The 17383-nt window shown below is 45.3% G+C and overlaps 1 protein-coding gene across 7 annotated transcripts in view; it reads left to right on the plus strand.

Moving 5' to 3' along the window:
• The window catches only part of AspRS-m (aspartyl-tRNA synthetase, mitochondrial), a 382875-nt gene that overhangs the window by 58720 nt on the left and 306772 nt on the right, over positions 1–17383 (plus strand). For all 7 annotated transcript variants that reach the window (XM_075880712.1, XM_075880715.1, XM_075880709.1 and 4 more), the window contains exons 6-7: positions 1005–1103; positions 16730–16853. In XM_075880712.1, the coding sequence (XP_075736827.1) occupies positions 1005–1103; positions 16730–16853 (223 nt within the window). The remainder of the gene's footprint in view (positions 1–1004; positions 1104–16729; positions 16854–17383) is intronic.

The following is a 17383-nucleotide window of genomic DNA, read 5'->3' on the forward strand; positions in this document are numbered from 1 at the left end:
AACTCGTACATCGGGACTACCGGGCGCTGTAATAATGAACGGGTTAGGGAGCATGAATTAAATTTAATGAAAGATGGCTTGACGCATTTGCCTATGCATTAAGCCTGTGGGTGTGTACCACGTTTTAACGAGGTTAAGATTCTAGGTAGAAGTAGGCATAAAACTGCGCATAATTTGATAGAAGCATATTACATTAAAAAGAAAGGTGAAAATTGTATCAGCGAACCATCGGTTGCATTGTACTTATCGGAAGAGAGATTGTTCGATAGCTGGATAGCGTAAGGCTGTGTGAAGACTGCGCATATCTGTATGTTGTTACTTAAGTCTGGATTTTCGCCCGGTCTACTTTAGTTGGAAGTGCCGCTTGTGCTTGTCGTTGAGTGTTTCTTTACTCTGTGTGTGTATTATTTGCGGCCAAATCATGTCAGTAATCCTAGAGGGTACTGCGCACCACTCTTAGGCGAGGTTTACAACCCACCAAACTGGCGGCACAACAGACATGTCTGCACCAGGGCTTCCCCGCTTCTGCGTGATTACTGTGTGTTCCATGGCCACATGCGTGGGATTTGTACCTGCATGGTGGCGGATTTCTGATTTAAAATTTGTGGGGTGAGAATCATTCTTTGTACTTCCATGGCACATTGCAGTCGAATGGTTCTTGGCTGGGATCACGGAATAATTTTTATCATGCCGAATTTTGTATGAGCTGTGGTCGTATCACTAAGATTTTACTGTATACTCGGGCAGTTTCAAAACAAGTCACTTGCCTCTCCGAGGTACTTGGAATGTCCCATATTGCACTGCTCATTCTACTAGAAAAGTAATTCCGTCTTTGAAATCAGGACATAAGTATAATAAGTTTCAGCAGGTTAATAAAAATTGACTAAAGAGTAAACAAATATGTATGCAAGGCAGGGTGTTCATTGGGGAGAGTGGTGCACACAGCTAGAGATGCTTGTAAGTATGGACCTTCAGGTTTGAACTGCTTTTTTCCTTGTGCACAGAAACTGAGCACAGGGCAGGTGGAAGTTGTGTGCCAGCAGCTGCAGCCATTGAACAAGGCACGGGCTGACCTTCCTTTCCTGCCCAGAGAATACCAGCAGGTATGCTATGGCCACCCTTTTTTGTTTCTTTTACACTGATGTTACTTTGAAGCAGCATTTTTATTTCTCGAGGGGACAGAGTGGGCATGTTTGATGCTATACGTCTTACCATTGTGCTGAGATAATATTGCTGCACAACTTCAATATTTTGCAGTGCTGCCCATTCTGGAGGCCGTGGTTTCAGTTCGTTATTGTCACCCACCAGATGGTATTACATCTAGCTTTGATGAGACCACATGCACTCGCATAATTATTTCACCCACATGCCCCTGAACATAGTCATCAAAATGAGACTTCTTGCTCTCATGATGATCAGCCCCGAACAGCACACCAGATTCATTATGTTTTCATGTTTCCATGAGTGACAGCATGGCTTCTGAAATGTGTATCTAAAATGGTACTTGTGATCATATAGTTTCCTGAAATTAACTATAGGGGACTCTGGGCGCTGCGGTCGTTCAGCCACCATAGGAATGATGGGTAGTACACGGATTTGCCTAGTCTTCGTACTGGCGGGCAGCAAGCAAATCGCTCTTGTGGATTCGTTTATTGTTGTGTTTCTGTTTTGTTTTAAGCAAAAGAACGAACCCTTTTTAACTTTGTGATCCGATTTGAAATGGTAAGCCTAAAAGAATAAGGTGGTGAAGCGGAACTGCTGAACATTTGCAGATTCTTGTTTCATGACAAAACAGCTTCAAGCCACGCGAAGCCAAAAAGAACGTTAATTATGAAGACTAGGCAAATTTGTGTACTACCTTCAGTTCTAGGTTTGTGTAAATATGTCAATGCTTCAAATATTCGAACAAATAGCAGAGTATTCAAATTCACTTTGATAATAGTTTAAATTATAGAAAATTTTGAAGTATTCACAGTGAACGAAGTGGTGTATATCAGTCCGCATGTAACTGCTTGTAAAACTGTTTCGCTGCAGTGTAGGGATGCAAAACCGTGAAAGCACCTGTCCAGGAGAAATCTGCTCTGCCACGAAGCTTCACCTCAAATACAAAGGGCGACACCACGGACCCGAGCTAACGGGGGAGTTTCTACTCCCTCCCACGCCTAGCCGTGCGTGGCTTTGCCGTGTCCGGGGAAAAGGGGATCCTGGGGGTTGAGCCGACGCTGGGTGATTGGACCTTTAAGGCCCCCCGGCAGAGGCAACACACCCCTTTGGCCCCGGCTTCACGTAGACGGCACCCCTGGGCTGACCCACCCAGGGGAAATCGGCAGTCGCCTTTTCCTATCTCTCTCTGCCTACATCTTCGTCTTTATCTCTCCCTATCTATCTGTCCTGTCGTCTACTCTCTTCTGTTTACTTCCATTCTTCCTGGCGGCAAGGGTTAACCCTGTGCAAATAGCCTACCTTGGTCTAGGCGCATTGGGTTATGGCAGTGTTGTACGGCTGACGTCTGCAAGCTTTCAGCACCTGCAAACTTGCAGCGTCCCCTTGTTGGGCTCCGTGGTGGGTGGCCGCCAACGCTGCTGAACAAAAATAAGACCGGCATGCATGGAGCATTCCCTCTTCTGTCTGATCGTACCGCCTTAAAGCGGGTACGCACCGATGATATTAATTTTTTTAACCAGCCAACAGAAACTTTTCCCCATTTCCACGTCATTCACTGTGAGAAAACTGGAAAGCAAGCCAGAACCGTCTCTCCTTTCGTGGTTTCTAGATGTCTTACCGAAACTTTTGGCACAGGATACAAGGTAACCAAAATGGCTAGTGGAGACCTTCTCCTCGAAATCCGTGACAAATAACAATTTAAAAAGCTAGACCGTCTTTCAGATTTCGGTGGCATACCAGTAACCATAACACCACATAGATCAATGAACACAACTCGCGGAGTGGTATCTGACATGGACTTACTTGACTTGACTGAGACTGAACTTTTGGAGGGGTGGAAGAGCCAAAATGTCACTAATGTACAGAGAATCATCATCAGAAGAGATAATAAGGAAACACCGACAAAACACTTAATACTCACATTTGCATCCAGTAAACTACCGGAATCTATTCAAACAGGGTACACAAAGACATCTATCAGGCCGTACATACCAAACCCTCGTCGTTGCTTCCAATGCCAGAGGTATGGCCATGGCTCTAAAACCTGTCGTGGTCGCCAGACTTGTGCACAATGTGGAGTCCTAGGCCACGTGTCTGAGAACTGCAAACAACCGCCACACTGTGTAAACTGCGAAGGAAACCATGCCGCATACTCACGCTCCTGCACATACTGGAAAGAAGAAAAAGAAATAATTACGTTGAAGGTGAAGGAGAACATTACATTTAAGGAAGCACGGCGAAGAGTCGCTCCATTCTATGGAGCTACATACGCTGATGCGGCGCGTCAGGGGGCACCGCCGCACCAGCCCTTGCCACTCCTTCGGCCCGCGCATACCGAGCCGGAGGTTGTGGCACCTGTCCCCAAGGCGGTTGTAGCCCAGGCTACACCGCCTACTCCCAAACAGAGACCAGAGACTCCAAAGTCCTCGGGTCTCAAGGCCTCGCCTCACCAGGCGAGGCCTGAAATTCGAACTAGCAGCCCGCACGTGCGGGCATCCAGTGCCTCCGAGGAGGCAATGGATACGTCGGTACCCTTGGTGCCGAAAGAGCGGCGTGGCTCCTTGGAGCGCGCCAAGAAAACAAAAAAGCCGATAACAGGGCCTGGTGACGGCCCTGTTAAGTGAACTCAAACTCCCTGTCTAAACTGCCACTCGCTTTTCGTACACACAGCACTATTTTACATTCACCATGAACACTCAAATTATACAATGGAACGTCAGGGGCCTTCTCAGAAACCTTGACGACATCCAAGAGCTCTTACACGAACACTCACCAAAAGTGCTGTGTGTACAAGAAACACACCTTAATTCAAAACACACAAACTTTCTTCGTAAATACGTTATTTTTCGAAAGGACCGTGTTGATGCTATGACATCATCCGGAGGTGTTGCCATCATAGTGAATCAAGGAATTGCATGCACACACTTACAACTCCAAACATCCCTTGAGGCAGTGGCTGTTCGAGCAGTTTTTTGATAAACTGATCACAATCTGCACTATCTACATTCCTCCTAGCTATCAGCTGCAAAAACCTGATTTACACTCTTTAATTGATGAACTTCCGGAGCCCTATGTTCTCCTTGGAGACTTTAATGCGCATAGCAGGCTATGGGGTGACTCTCGGTATGACGCGCGAGGTAGACTGATTGAACAGTTCCTTCTCTCCTCGAGCGCGTGTCTCCTAAATCGAAAAGAACCAACCTATTATAATCTCGCCAATAACACCTACTCCTCCATAGACCTAAGCATAGTATCTCCATCTCTTGTGCCTCTACTCCAGTGGAAAGTCGTCAGTAATCTGTACGGAAGTGACCACTTCCCCATAGTGTTGAGCACAAATACAGTAACTGAGTGTCCATCACGTGTTCCCAAGTGGCTCATAAACAGAGCCGACTGGGAACACTTTTATACCATCGCTCGTCTAGGTTGGAATGACATAAGTACTTTGAACATTGATGTTGCTGTCAACTGCTTCACAGCGTTTTTGATTGATGCTGCAACAAAATGCATCCCACAAACAAATGGACACCCTGGAAAACGGCGTGTGCCATGGTGGAACTCTGAATGCCGAAACGCGCGCAAACAGCAAAACAGAGCTTGGAGGCTGCTTCGGAACTCACCGACAGCCGAAAATCTTGACATCTTCAAGAAAATAAAGTCTCAAGGCAGGAGAATGCGTCGGCAGGCCAGAAGAGAAAGCTGGCAGAAGTTTTCGTCAGGGATCAATTCATACACACAGGAAGCTAAAGTCTGGAACATGGTCGGTAGGATAGCAGGAAAACAAGTACACACACTTCCACTCGTAAACACTCAGGGTGACACTTTGGAAGATCAGGCAAACTTCCTCGGTGCACACTTCGAACAGGTGTCCAGCTCATCCCACTATACTGACACTTTCCAAAAATACAGAACAAGAATAGAAAAGCAGAAACTCGAACACAAATGCACTAGATACGAAGCATATAATCAAGCGTTCAGTCTAGCTGAGCTGCGAATGTCTCTAAACTCCTGCAGTACTTCTGCCCCAGATTCTGACCGTGTGGTGTATGAAATGTTAAAAAATCTACCAGCCGAAACACGAAAAACCTTACTTTGTTTGTACAATGCTATCTGGTTTTCTGGCACTATCCCTACCTCCTGGAAAGAGGCTATTATTCTTCCCATTTTGAAAGAGGGCAAGGACCCTTCTTTAGCTTCAAGTTATAGGCCTATTGCACTTACAAGTTGCTTGTGCAAAGTATTCGAAAAAATGATAAACTGCAGACTTGTACATTTCCTTGAAACAAACAATTTGCTCGAGCCATTTCAGTGCGGGTTTCGAGAAAGTAGATCCACCACAGACCACCTTGTTCGTATCGAGGCACAGATCAGGGACGCCTTCGTCCATAAACAATATTTTCTCTCTGTATTTCTCGATATCGAAAAAACTTATGATACTACATGGCGTTTCGGAATTCTAAGAGACCTGTCCCACCTTGGCGTGCGCGGAAGAATGTTTCACATAATCGAAAGTTACCTGTCAAACCGGACATTTCGTGTCCGAGTGGGCACGGTTCTTTCCCAAACATTCGTCCAGGAAACAGGCGTGCCACAAGGTGGTGTACTTAGCTGCACACTTTTTCTCATCAAGATGAATTCCTTGCACTTGTCCATCCCTCGCAATATGTTTTATTGTACATATGTCGACGACGTCCAGCTTGGCTTTAGATCTTGCAACCTGGTAATGTGTGAGCGACAGGTTCAGTTAGGTTTAAACAAGGTCCCCAAATGGGCAGAGGAAAACGGATTCCGACTGAACCTACAAAAGAGCACGTGTGTCTTGTTCTCCCGAAAGAGAGGCATGCACTCAGAACCTGACATTGAATTGAACGGTCAACGTCTGTCTGTCAATGCGGAGCATAAATTCTTAGGATTAATCTTGGACAACAAGTTGACCTTCGTACCGCACATCAAGTATCTAAAAACAAAATGTTTAAAAGCCATGAATGTTTTAAAAGTGTTGTCACGTACTACGTGGGGTAGTGACAGGCAATGTCTCATGAATCTGTATCGAAGCCTCATTCGCACCCGCTTAGATTATGGGGCCATTGTTTATCAGTTTGCAACACAAAGTGCCTTGAAGATGCTGGACCCCGTACACCATTTGGGCATCCGCCTTTCTACGGGTGCTTTTCGCACCAGCCCCGTAGAAAGCCTTTATGTTGAGTCAAATGAGTGGTCGCTTCATCTGCAGAGAACTTACATGTCCTTTGTTTATTTCCTTAAGGTGAAAGCAGATAAGAAGCACCCCTCATACTCTACTATTAATGATTTGTCGAGCTCCATTCTGTTTCAAAACAGGCCTTCGATGAGGCAGCCCTTCTCAGTTCGCCTGAAAAGTCTAGCTGAGGAAACTGGAGTCTCACTTGAACATAGTTTAATGGCTCCTGTAGCATATCTGCCACCGTGGCAATGGCAGACTATAGACTGTGATGTGTCCTTTCTTGAAGTTACAAAACATGCGCCTATTGCCCATATCCGAACATACTTCCTTGAACTTCAACACAAATACACACGTCCTGAGTTCTTTACAGGTGCCTCCAAGTCCAACTCCTCTGTGTCCTACGCTGTTGTCGGCCCATCCTTCTCGGATGCTGGCCCTCTACATCCAGGCACAAGTATCTTCACAGCGGAAGCTTACGCGATACTTGTGGCAGCTAAACACATCAAACAATTACACATACAAAAAGCAGTAATTTATACAGACTCCCTCAGTGTGGTAACGGCTCTGCACAGTCTTAAAAAACAAGAAAACCCGGTCCTCATCTCACTTTACTCCATTTTGTGCACACTCTACACACTCAAACAACATCTTGTAGTGTGCTGGGTGCCAGGGCACCGTGAGATTCAAGGCAACGTGAGGGCGGATCAGCTCGCTGCATCCGCCCACAAAAGCACTGCCCCTACACCCATATCAATCCCGGCCCTCGATCTTAAGCCGTCTCTCAAACGAAACCTCAGGGACTACTGGCAGAGCAAGTGGAATACACACACACAAAACAAACTACACATTATTAAGCCACACCTTGGTCATTGGCTGCCCGTATTGAAATCGCGTCATACAGAGGTAACACTAACGAGACTCAGGATAGGACACACATACACGACACACACATATCTGTTGTCTGGTGGCGATCCACCATTATGTGACAGATGTGGTGAACCCTTAACCGTCCTTCACAAGTTAATTCAGTGTAAACACTTAGAAACTCTAAGAAAACAACATTTTCCATTACTCTACCGACAACATATACCTTTACACCCTACAATGTTTATCGGTAGGGAACCGCTTTTTAGTCATAAATCATTGTTAGCGTTTTTAAAAGAAATTCATAGCTTTCATGTCATATACCCGGGCATACCGTAGCACGACCTCTTCAGAGAGGTTTTTTCTGCGGTGGCTGCACAAGAAAGCACTTGCCTCACGGCCCTTGGACGCAAGGGTATGAACAAGTGAGGCACTTGTGCTAATGCCATACATATCCACCATCGTTCTTTTTATCACCAACTTTTGTTATCTACTCACACCATACACACCTTTCACGGCATGGTCATGATTTTAATACTTGTATGTTCTTACCCGCCTTACGGCGAGGAATTTTATGGCCCTTATACAGCCGCTTATCACAATCATTGTTTATATTTTTAGTAAGATGAACTGGCGCTCTTTGGCCGTGAAATGGCCCTTGCGCCACAAAACATCAAACATCATCATCATCATCATCATCAAATATAAAGGGGCTCTGCAACACTTTTTCAGCATGGTCAGAAAACGCTGTCGCTTGGTGTTGAAGCCACCGAGAACACGTTAGCCAAATAATATAGCTCAGCATGCTGCCTGCAAGTCGCAATAAATTCCCAAAGCCTGTTAAAAATTGCTCACTTCTCTGGGCAAATAATGCCACAAGCTCAAAAATCAATCGACAAAGCCATATTATCAGCCATTGCTGAATTTGAGCATGGCAGCATACTCAAAAAAAAAAAAAAAAGAGCAAGAAAAGAAGTGCTACAGAATTGACCACTTTCTAATAGCTCCGTGTGCACCAAAAGGAAACTAATGCCCTGTACAGGCTCCTACCGTAATTACTCGAATCTAACGCGCACCTTTTTTCCGGTTAAGCCAGTTCATAAATCGCATGCGCGTTAGAATCGAGTACGAACAAAAAATTACGGTCAATCTATTGCCATCGGCAAATTCAAAATGGCCGCCCCCTATGCGCGTCGGCCATTTCTGCCTATGTGTTTCCCATGTGCGGCACTTCGTACGTGTGCTGAGGAGTTCATCTAGTAGTGCATTAGCATCGACGGCGTGGAAGGGCCGACTCCAAAAACTCGAGTGCACCACGATGCCGCTTTTAAAAGAAAAGCCATCGCGTGTGCAGAAACGGACGGAAATCGGGCCGCATCGCGGTCGTTCCCGAAACGTGCGTGCGGGACCGGCGGAAACAAAAGCAGAAGATTGACAGCAAAGCTTCACGCAAAGGCTTCAGTGGACCACAGCAGGGTCGGTTTCCGCAAATTAAAGAGCTGCTTGGCGAGTATGTGCTTGAGCAGCGAGCGGCACAGCGGCCCGTGACGACAGAACTGCTCCAAGTGCGGGCTATGCAATTGGTTTTAGAAAAAGGTCTAATGCGGAGCCAGTTTAAAGCGAGCAGGTGCTGGCTAACTAACTTTATGAAGAGGAAAGGCTTTTCCCTCCGAAGGGGTACATGCATATGCGAAAAGTTTTGCGGAGGAGTACGATGAAAAGCTTCACAGTTTTCAGAGGTTCGTCCTAAACTTGCGGCGCAACAACGGCTACATGCTTGGGCAAATTGGGAATGCCGATCAGACGCCTCTTTACTTCGACATGCCTGGCACCACAACCGTCGAGAAGAAGGGGGCGAAGCAAGTTCACGTGCTGACATCGGTCCACGGTAAAACTACAGTGATGGCAATGCTCTGTTACACGTCAGATGGGCACAAGCTTCGCCCGTACCTCATATTTAAATGGAAGACGCTCCCGAAAGAAGTCGTTTTTTTTTTTTCGAGTGGTGTGATCGTGCAGGCCAGCGAGAAAAATGGGTGCGCGTTGCAATCGATGTCTTACGTTTTTTTTTTTTTTTCGCGGTGGAAATCGGGTGCGCGTTACAATCGAGGGCGCGGTAGAATCGAGTAAATACGGTAAGTGGCAGATAAAGTGCATTGGGAACAGTTAGAGAAAGATGCACATTTAAATTGGACTGACATGTGTGCCTTAAGCTTAGATGCAGCTGTTGACTAGTTCACAAAATTTATGGTTGATGCAGCCACAAAATGTATTCCACAGGCTGCACTGTCCGCCAAACGATGCCTGCCTTGGTGGAACAATGATTGTCGAAATCCTCGAAAAAAGCAAAATAAAGCATGCAGGTTGCTTCAGAACTTACCAATAGCCGAGAACCTTGACAATTTTATGAACATAAAATTCCAAGGCAGAAGAATGTGCAAACAGGCGAGAAAGGAAAGCTGGAATAAGTTTTTATTTGGAATCAATTCATATACCAAAAGGTGAGAGTCTGGAACATGGTAGAAAAACTAGCAGGAAGACCAGGCGAACACCCTCGGCACACACTTAAAACAGGTCTCTAGCTCGTCGCACTATGTATGCCACATCGCTCCAATGATACAAAATAATAATAAAAAAACGAAACTGGAACAAAAATTCAAAAGAAATGAAGGATACAACGAAACGTTTGTCCTAGCTGAGCTAGAGTCATCGATAAACTGCGGCAATAAATCTGCTCGAGGTCCCGACCTGTTGTATATGAAATTTCGAAGTACGTGCCCTCTGAAACTCAGTCCCTCTCTCCCTGTATAAGGCTATCTGGTTTTCTGGCGAGATCCCATCAGCCTAGTAGAAAGAAGCCATTGTTATTCCGATTCTAAAGCAAGGCAAGGATCCATCCTCCGTTACCAGCTACAGACCGATCACACTAACAAGTTGCCTGTGTAAACTTTTTAAAAAAATGATTTACTGCTGGCTTTTAAATTTTTTCCTGGAAACAAACAATCTATTGGACCCGTACCAGTGTGGATTTCGCGAGGGTAAATTCTACCACTGGCCACTTGTTACGCATCAAAACACAAATCCGCGATACTTTCGCCCATAATCAATTCTTTCTTTCGCTGTTCCTCAACGTTGAAAAGGCTTACGACACCACCTGGCGCTTCGGCATATTGCAAGGCTTTTCAAACTTGGGTGTCTGAGGCAACATGCTGGCTATAATCGAAAGTTATTTGTCTAAATGCACTTTCTGTGCCTCAGTGGGCAGTGTTTTGTCTAGAAATTTTGTCCAAGAAATAGGAGTGCCGCTGGGTGGCGTCCTCAGTTGCACACTCAGTGATTCCATTCCTGCGCCAAATGGGCCAAACCGATCCAAACGAGAATGCTTGCGCAATTCTGATAAAAATCTCGAAAATTGCGCAATGCGCCGAATGGCTCTCGCGGGCCTTGGTGGTGTCAGCCAGCGCCACCACTACAACCTACAACGGGGTCTGAGGGCACCCATTCCTCCATGGCAACGATAAAACTATGAGAAGTGCAGCGGACGACATCTAGCGGCAACATGCGCAGTACGGATTGAGTGATAGCGGAGATAGTGCTGCTGTAACTCCGGAAGAGAAGCGGGCAGTGCGCTGGTGAACCGATTGCTGCTGCCTCGGCTCGCCAGCACCAACGACTGTTGGACGACTCTTCATTACTACTACGCGCATGTGCTGTGCCGTCAGTGGTGGGATATTATGCGTGAAGAAAGGTAAGTTTCTGTTATTGACTTTTTCTCTTAAGTGTGGCGTGTGAGCATGGCGAAGTTGGTACTGCTTGGACCGCAGCGCGTAAAGAACACCGTCTATTCGCGCGCTAAAAACGGTAAAGCCTTTTTCGCTTTCAGATCTTGATCCGGATCTTATCTGTGAAAAGGTGCAATTGTATGGCGCAGTTATTCCTAAATTAATGCTCTAGCGACTGCCCCTAATATTTTTGCCCCTAATATTTCTAATTGTATTTAGAAGCACTGAGCGGCAATGCGATATGCCCGATGGCACGCGTAGTTGCATTCTAGGCTTGCACGACTGACCTTGAGCAGGCAGCTTCGCGTAAAGATAAGCATTTTGTAGAAAGTCTATCTATGGAGTTGCGCGTCATTGTTGCGCAGAGCAGCGATAGCGCGCCCTCACGCTGTGCTCGTGGTGACGGCAACTTCGTCCGCGTGTGGCAATTGTCGCTATAGTTTCGCCTTCTCCGCGTCGTGATAATGCGCCGACATGCCCGCCGCCTGTGCTTGATAAATGCTGTTACATGTTGGCTGGCTGACACGTGGGGCACCTGTACTGTTGTTACATGATCGGCTCATGCCGGACCTAGATTTGTGCTTGGTGCGAATGACAGGGCCTTATTTTTTTAAATGAGCATTTCTTGTTTCGCCGTCGGATTTGTGTTTTAATCTTCCATATCTTTTCTTTTTTCCGCAGCTCAGACTACCAGCTTTAATGCATCGGTGCTAAAAGATGTTGACAGAAATGACAGCAATGAATTTCAAACCGTTTTCCAAAAAGAAGAGCCCCTTGTTCACATTGTATACTCGGAGTGTATTGGGCTAGTAAAAAAGCTGCTGAGTGGCTTTATGAGGCATGAGGCCTACTGCAACTTGTCTGGCAGTGAGTTGAAACAACTTGATGTCGGGTCACCAGAAGGGCTGAAGCAAGTTTTGGAAATCGGATCCGACACTGAAAAATAAATGGGTAACTGGGATCTCCAAGAGAAGAAGAGCTTCAGGACAAGTGCACAGGCATTTTACATTTCTACTGCGAGACATCTAATCAAGCGGCTTCCTCTGGATAACAAACTGCAAAAATGATAACAAAACATAACATAAAATAACAAAATGATAACCAAAATTCCAAAATGAGTTCTAAACAATGTTTCTCAGAATATTGTGAAAAGTTGTTTTGCTATGCATTTCTCGGCGTATTGGACAACCTTGAAAACTGATACCGGTTGCTCCAAACTGCTCCAAAATTGACTTTTTGGTGCTCCAAAACGCTCCACATTCTAATTTTTTGTGCTCCAAAAATTGCTCCAAATTGTGTTTCCTAAGTGGCGTCACTGCACACTTTTCATCATCAAAATAAATTCCCTGCGAGGATGGATTACATCTAATATGTTTTATTGCATGTATGTCGACAACGTGCAGATTGGTTATAAATCCTGCAACCTCACAACGTGCGAGTGGCAGGTACAACTTGGCTTGAACAAGGTTTCCAAATGGGCAGAAGAAAATGGGTTTCGTCTTACTCTGCAAAAAAGCATGTGCGTCTTGTTTTCCAAAAAAACAAAAAGAGAAGCATTCACTCCGATCCCGACATCTACCTACACGGTCACCTTCTAGACAGAAGCCCAAACATAAATTTGTGGGCCTAATATTAGATACCAAACTAACTTTCATATCACGCATCAAATCCGTAAGAATTAAGTGTTTAAAAACTGAGTTTCCTGAAAGTGTTGTCGCGCACTACTTGGGGTAGTGTCATGAAAGGCCTGATGAATTTGTGTAGAAGCCTTGTATCCACGCACCTAAATTATGGGGCAATAACTTATCAGTTACGTGATTAAGTGTTTAAAAACTATGAGTTTCCTGGTTGTCGCGCACTACTTGGGGTAGTGTCAGGAAATGCCTGATGAATTTGTGTAGAAGCCTTGAACCCACGCACCTAAATTATGGGGCAATAACTTATCAGTCCGCAACACCTTTTGTGGAAGTTACAAAGTACGTGCCTATTGCACTCATCCATTCATTCTTCCTTGAACTACAAAACAAATACAGATGTCCAGAACTTTTCATCGATGCTTCAAAGTCTAACAGCTTTGTGTCCTACGCAGTGGTTGGTTCAGCTTTTCCAGATGCTGCTACTCTGAATCCCAACACAAACATATTCACTGCAGAAGCTTATGCAATACTTGCGGCCATTAAACACATTAAGGCCAAACCTCATAAACGCGAAAATGTACGTGATAGCGACGAGCCATGCTATGAGCGACGAAACAGGGCGTTCGCGCGACGTGTCGCGTGGTAGCTTTCGCACGATTGCTCGATTCTCCAGATGTGGAAACCGTCGCCCTTCGCCCGAAAGTACTGTGCTCAAAGCACCGGAACAGGATGTACATGAATGACGTACTGCTGGTTCTCCTCATGTGTCGCGAAATCGCCAACTCCTCTCACTCGCCTCTCTGCCCGAGTCACGCGTGCACAACGAAGAAATAACGTAATGTTTGTGCACGTGCACATAAAAAAATAGTGCTGCAAGGCGATAATAAACACTTTCCGTTCTATTACACAATATATCTCAATTTTAAATTGCATACCGCTCACTACATGGTTTTCTTGGTACGAGTAGACGGCCTCATGCAAGCAACGGTGGAGTGCGCTCGCCGAAGCCGTCGCGTGAATGAAGTTTGCCTGTGCTAGCGACTGTGCGCGTGAAGGCAATCTACGTCGCTGTCGTGTGCATTTTTGCGTTTATGAGGTTTGGCCTTTAAGCATTTGAAACTACGAAAGGCAGTAATATACTTTGATTTTTTGAGTGGGGTAAAGGCCCTCGAACTAATGAAAATACATAAAAACCCTGTCCTTTTATCATATTACTCCCCTTTATGTTCCTTATACCGACTAAAATATTACAGTAAAACCTCATCAATTTGAACTTGGTCATTTTGAAATTCCACTTAATTCGAAGTATTTCTGCGGTCCCGTACTTTGCTATGTAAGTTTGAGCGGATAATTTGAAGTGGCGGCCGACACCAGTCTGATTAATTTGAAAACTTTGGGTGCCATGTGCCAGTTCCAGATCCCGGTTACGCCACAAATCCATGGTAACGACGGCCCTTAATAGCCACAAGGCAATGCAATGTAATGATACTAATTAGTGACAGCTGAAGTACCCCAAGCTCGCTACTTCCAGCGCAAAATAACGGGAAAAAGAAATGTCTCGGGGTCAACCAAAATGTGCGCCTGGGGAAAAAGATATGCTTCACTGCATCCCAGTGGTGACACGCAGGCAGCATATTGCATGTTTCTCTCAACGTCAGCGGGTCATGGTTTACTCATTCTTTCTGGGGTTGTAAGGAAATTAACAAAAAATAAATAGCGGAATTCGCAATGTATCCGAACTTCCGAGTGCCGGTTGCTCCAGCAATTCGTCCTTTTCCACTGCTGGCGTAGTTATTGCCAGCAACACCTGCTTCGAAAACTAAGTTCAAAAGCTTCAAAGATAATTTTTTTTGCAGCCAAAGCACGTTGCGAGTTTTGTCATACTGGCCATTCCTAATTCTACTTCAGAGAATGTGCACATGGTCGCATCATGAGGTGCTGATGCAGCAAGGGGCAGGCGGCATACTGCCTGAGTGTGTCACTACTGTGTTGCAGTGCTGATGTCTTGTTTTCGGCAGGCGCACATTTCAGTTTATCACTACAGGTTTTTTTTTTTTTTTTTTCGGTGGCAGCAGCGAGGCCCAGCGTTCCCCCGTGTTGGCGGCAAAATTAAGGCCAGGTATTGCTGGAAAACATATCCCTTGGAGCCGCAAGCTAGCTGGTACAGCAAATGACAAGCCCCAATTACATTGAATAGTTTTTTTACATCCCTCTTTTTTATGTTCTGTTAAGTTGAAAACCTGCTTAATTCAAAAGATTTCTCGTGGCCCTCGTGATTTTTAAATAACGAGGTTATACTGTGTGTCGTAGTTTTCTGGGGGCCAGGGCACCGCGACATCCAAGGAAATGTACTGGCGGACAAGCTTGCTGTGTCAGTCCACGAAAACGCTGCGAATACATTCGTAGCGATTCCTCCTCTAGATTTGAAACCCTTTTGAAAAAGAAAACTCCGGGTTTATTTGCAGCGCTCATGGGACAAACACAATGAGCTACATCTCATAAAACCAAAGACTGAAAACTGGCCATCAGTATTCAAGTCACACCACACACAAGTAACACTTACCAGACTGCAAACAGGACATTTACACAGTGCACACTCACACCTTTTGTCCGGTAGCGATCCACGTGTATGTTATAAGTGCGGTGAACCACTCACCGTGCTTCATATTAATACAGTGCAAGGAATTTGATACAATTGGAAAAGGACATTTTACGTTTCTCTTCCACCACCAAATGCCCTTGCACCCATCGATATTTAGAGGCAGGGAAGCGCTTTGTAGCTATCAGTCATTGTTGGCGTTTTTAAAAGATGTAAATAGCTTTAACGTCATATTTTCAGGCATCTCTGCAGCACAACCTCTCTGAGGAAAGGTTGCTGCTGCAATGGTACACAAAAATGGCACCTGTCCTATGACCCTTAGAAAGAAGGGCTATCGATGAGGCATTGGTGCTTGCCATAAACCTCATTATAGTGTTACGACCACCGCTATTCATAAATGTTACACGCACTTCATGCCACCTTCATGATTTTAAATATGTATATGTTTTACCTGCTTTAGGGCGCGGAGTTTTAGGCCTCTATACAGCCACGTAGTTCACATCTTCAGCATGTCACAGCAAACCACGCATCATTGCTATTTTGATGTAATTTTTCATGGTGCTTATTAGTCAAATATGGCCCTTGCGTCAATTAAAACGTTATATCATCATCATCTTCATTTTCGTCATTGGCACCTGTTTCACCACTCACATTATGGAACACCAGCTCATGTCACTTCTTGAAGCAGCTGAAACACCCTTCCAATGCAGGAAGGGGTGCCACTCAAAAGCAAACGCGCATCACACAAAACTGAAATTCAGCTGAACAGCACTTCTTGTAGCTCGAAGTGTGCTGCTGTTCGAAGCCTCTTCTTTTATTGCTGAACTTGTCGCCGTCATATGCTTGCGTAATCTGGTCTTCGTTCGTGACGCGAGTGTTCAGTATGCTTTTCTTCTCGTTGAACATTACCATAATTTTTTTTCAAGATGCTCTTGCTTGCAGCGCCTTCGATATTTTCATTTTCGCCAGGGGGGGGGCTCTGGTTTTAGGAGACTGAGGGGAAGCCATCCGGGTGTTGCGTGGTGGTGATTTGTGCATCCAGAAATTAGACAATGAACAAAATAAGGAGCACAGTGATAAAAAAAGGCAAGGTTCTCTTTGGACGGTTGCCAAGAAGTTGGTTACCAACACTTCTGCTACAACTGACTTCTACGACAAAAAAAAAAAAAAAAAAAAACTGACAGGGATTACGTGGGCACTGCACTGGCTTCCAGTGTTTTTGTTTGTTTTTCTCTTTCTGAATCCTTGTAATGAATGTTGCATGTATTACCAGCAAGCCCGTGCACATGCACTTCCTAATTGTGCACCATTGGTCACTGAGAACACTCATCGTCGTAGTGCTCTGTGGCCACACTTGGACCTTGCTCCAACAAACATTGTCACATCTCCTCAGTAATGTTCTCATGGCGTGAAGCTATCATTTCTGCATGAACCTTTAGTAGCAAATATGTTGATGCGTTGTGCTGTGCCCTTTTTGCAGAAGCGGGAACCGCTGCGGTTGCGCTACCGGTATCTCGACCTGCGCTCCAAGGAAATGCAGCAAAGGCTGCGGTTTCGCTCGGACCTTCTTCTACGGATGCGACAGTTCCTGGCGCAGCAGTGCGGTATGGGAACCAGCACAGCATTATTAAGAGTGGAATTGCCTGCCTGTGATCGCAGTCTGAGACATCTAATGGTAGCTGCATGAGCTCTCAGTGCAGTAGCAAACTTCTGTTCACTTTTGTCAAACACTAAGAATCTTTCCTCAAGTACCACGTGATCAACCGTTCCTCGTGTCAAAATCTCTCACAGAGGCGATCGTCCCAGGATAGAAAGTAACTAAGATGGGAAGTTCGTGACAAGCTCCGGTATGAGAAAATGTCAAAACTTGTAGCTTTTGGAAACATCCCAGTGTCAGTAGGGCCACATAGATGTGTGAGTACAGTGCGTGGCATCATCTCTGATGACGACCTTCTCGAACTTAGTGAAGTGAACTACTTGATGAATGGCAAGACCAAGACGTTGGAAAGCACAAAGAATCATGACTCGATGAAATTACTCACAAATCCCAACCACACACATAGTTCCGAGATTTGGAACCTACAAGCTGCCTGAATCAATCGAAACTGGCTACTGTAACCTTCGTGTGCGACCG

The sequence above is a fragment of the Rhipicephalus microplus genome, chromosome X, assembly GCF_043290135.1.
Source record: "Rhipicephalus microplus isolate Deutch F79 chromosome X, USDA_Rmic, whole genome shotgun sequence".
NCBI classification, from domain to species: Eukaryota; Metazoa; Arthropoda; class Arachnida; order Ixodida; family Ixodidae; genus Rhipicephalus; species Rhipicephalus microplus.